The sequence below is a fragment of the Corvus brachyrhynchos genome, unplaced genomic scaffold (genome assembly GCF_000691975.1).
Source record: "Corvus brachyrhynchos isolate BGI_N302 unplaced genomic scaffold, ASM69197v1 scaffold514, whole genome shotgun sequence".
Classification (NCBI taxonomy): domain Eukaryota; kingdom Metazoa; phylum Chordata; class Aves; order Passeriformes; family Corvidae; genus Corvus; species Corvus brachyrhynchos.
In genome coordinates, this window is record NW_008238319.1 from 1,283,125 (window position 1) to 1,286,144 (window position 3,020).

General features: G+C 41.2%; 1 protein-coding gene across 1 annotated transcript in view; it reads left to right on the forward strand.

Annotated features, from left to right (window-relative positions):
- Window positions 1-3,020, forward strand: part of EBF3 (early B-cell factor 3) — a 116,892-nt gene that overhangs the window by 97,029 nt on the left and 16,843 nt on the right. Inside the window, exon 6 of the mRNA XM_017733858.1 lies at window positions 1,117-1,205. Within this exon, the coding sequence (XP_017589347.1) occupies window positions 1,117-1,205 (89 nt within the window). The remainder of the gene's footprint in view (window positions 1-1,116; window positions 1,206-3,020) is intronic.

Here is a 3,020-nt window from a genome sequence, read left to right on the forward strand (position 1 = left end):
GATAATAATGTCGGCCAATTATTTTGGATGGCGCTTTCCGACGCCCCCCTCCCCGAGTAAGTTGTAGCCTTTGTGTCGGCCCGCGCTCGGCGAACCTGCTGAGTTGTACGGTGTTAATCATCAAATTACATGCTGACTAATGAGTGATGGCCTAAATTGCGGGCTGAGTAATGAATAGATGGAGGCAGTTCTTATTAGTCTCAGAAAACCCATTGATTTATGTAGCGCCATGCACCATGGAGTTAGTCTGCTGAAAACGATATCTACATCAAGGAGTAATATACTCTAATAAGTATTTTCATCTTAACTCTAGTCGCTGGGCCTCCAGGCTCAGTTTTTGTTTGAGTCAGGCAGAGCTATAATAAAGCCCTATGACTCCTTATAAAGCTTGTTAAACACAATGTGTGCAGTCTAACTGAGTCAGGATCATGATTCATGCACTGTACACAGCAGCATGTGCTGCTGATTTATGACCAAGCACAGTTCATAGTCAAAATTACAATTTGAGGGATAAAAAGATTAATTACTATTTGTGGCCTGCAATTTCATGAGGCTAGTGGATTGCAGCTGTAGAATGATAGTGCTCTACATCAGTTTGTAGTCAGCCATTCACAGATTATTAAAGCTTTGCAAGATTAAGTGCTCCTCCTGCCTGGTTTGTGCTCAGGCAATATGCTAGACAAAAAAGGACCACAGGGATAAATCTGAAGCTAGCAATAGCTGGACATATGTCATAATTGCCAGTTTCCCATAAATCCACAGCCAGTATAGAAAGCAGCCTGTGATGCAGACATCATATCATGACTGTAGTGATTGCTATATATGGCCTCAAGACCTGTAACTTTGTTACTGCGCTATCATTTTTGCAATATATTGGATAACCCTTTGACTATTTTCCAGCCTAATTATAAGTAGAAGTAATCATTGCTTTGTGAAAGGGGAAAAAAAATAAAAATCTCTTCCTCAGGACAGGTTGTAAAATGAGGTTTGTGGCTGGGATAAGGTCTGAGAGGAAAATTGCACATGGGGTGTAAATTTGTGCTCAGGACCAGTTGTTGGGATGTGTATCTTTATTCAACCCCTCCGCTTAAATCGCCTCATCTGTTTATGTTCCAGCGCTTAACGAACCCACCATAGATTACGGCTTCCAGAGGTTGCAGAAAGTTATTCCACGACATCCAGGTGATCCTGAAAGGTTACCAAAGGTTAGTGAAGAGTCAAAAAGCATCTGTTTATTTTTTCTAATTAAATACGTGTTGCTAAGCAATGCCTTAGGCTGCTTATCACCTGTAAAATAACGCCGTGCACGAACTCCAGCTGAGCAACTTCTTGGGTAGGTACATCAAGCTGCAGAAAAGCAACCTGCTCTCTTAAATTTGACCTCTTTTCTACATTAATTCTTTGCCATTAAGTTAATCGACAGTTTTTAAGATCGCACCTGATACTTGCAAGAGAGTATTTTAAAGAAGGAGAATGGATTTTCTGATACAAATATTTTGGATTCTACAAGAGGGACATAAACTTCCTGCGTAATGAAATAGTTCAATTAAACATTTTCCACTCCAGTAGCTTGTAGTGATTTCAATCTAAGCAGCCCCACTCTGATCTGTGATTATTTGACTCTTGTTTTCCTTTCATTTTCTAAAGCTCGATTCAGTTTAATCTTTTGTTTACAAAGCTTTTGTTATAAGTCCCTGACTTAGCAGGCTAACAAATGAAGTCCACATATTAATATCTAGAGGGACTTTTCATTTAAATTCAACAAAGACAAAAGCTGCCTGTGTTGTTTATGCACATGACACGTATCACAGAAATTTCATTTTGATGTAAAACATTAAAGATAAGTCATGCTTATAATTTTCCCTTTTTCTTTGATATAATATTGTCTTTTTTCCTTCAGTGCAATCTCTGATTTTCAAGGCAAACTTGAAAACACAAATGAAAAATGAAGTCGTAACATTATGACTGATTATTTTGTATTCCGTTCCTGTGTGCATCAAGTCTTGACCACCTCTGAGTTTTATTAACACAATAAAACCTTTTAGACATTACCTTTTAGTGCTCAGCATGAACATAAGCAATATCATTAGGTCTCTCTTTTAATTTGTGAGCATGCCAGCAACTCATATCAGATATTCACTGTCACAAGCATCGGAGGCAGAAGGGAAGATTTTTAGAGTGTGTTTCACTGAGGGGGTTTTTGCTCCTGAGGGTTGAGCTCCAGCAAGAACAAGTTTCTTCCTCCAGAACTGGAGCCATCCATATCATCACCCATATGGCTCTTGCTGCCAGCATTGCAGCCTTTGGGTTGATATAGGTATTAATGATATCACTTTCCATATATAAATAGATGAGATATACATATTAATATATATTTGGATGTATATGCGAGTTTTGTTTTCACCCTCGGTCTAAAAGTCCATGTAAACATGCAGCCATTTCCATCACCAACCTGCTGAAAATAAATTAATAGAGGATTCATGGCGGTCTCCTTAAACTAGTGCTGGTTTAGAATTTTGGGGGACATTTGAGGCACAACCTTGGAGAGCCCCTCAGTCCTGCAAAGGCTAAGCTACACACCTGTAATTTTTAACACCTACAAGGGCAGTGGTTGTGGATCAGCAGCTCCACACCTGTCCAGAAGGTTAAACTTGCCTTTGGAGGGTTGGGGCCTGGGAGTTGTGGCATTGGAGGTTTTTGGTAGGTGAGGAATTTAAAACAGTCTCCTTTACACAGATGGGATCAGCAGAGACGGGAGCCTACAGGGAAGGTGGAGAGGGACTTTTTACAAGGGTGTGGGATGCCAGAACAAGGAGGAATGGATTCAAACTGACAAAGAGTATGTTTAGAGTAGATATTAGGATAGAATGTTTCCCTAGGAGGGTGGGCAGGCCCTGGCACAGGGTGCCCAGAGCAGCTGGGGCTGCCCCTGGATCCCTGGCAGTGCCCAAGGCCAGGCTGGACATTGGGGCTGGGAGCAGCCTGGGACAGTGGGAGGTGTCCCTGCCATGGCAGGAACA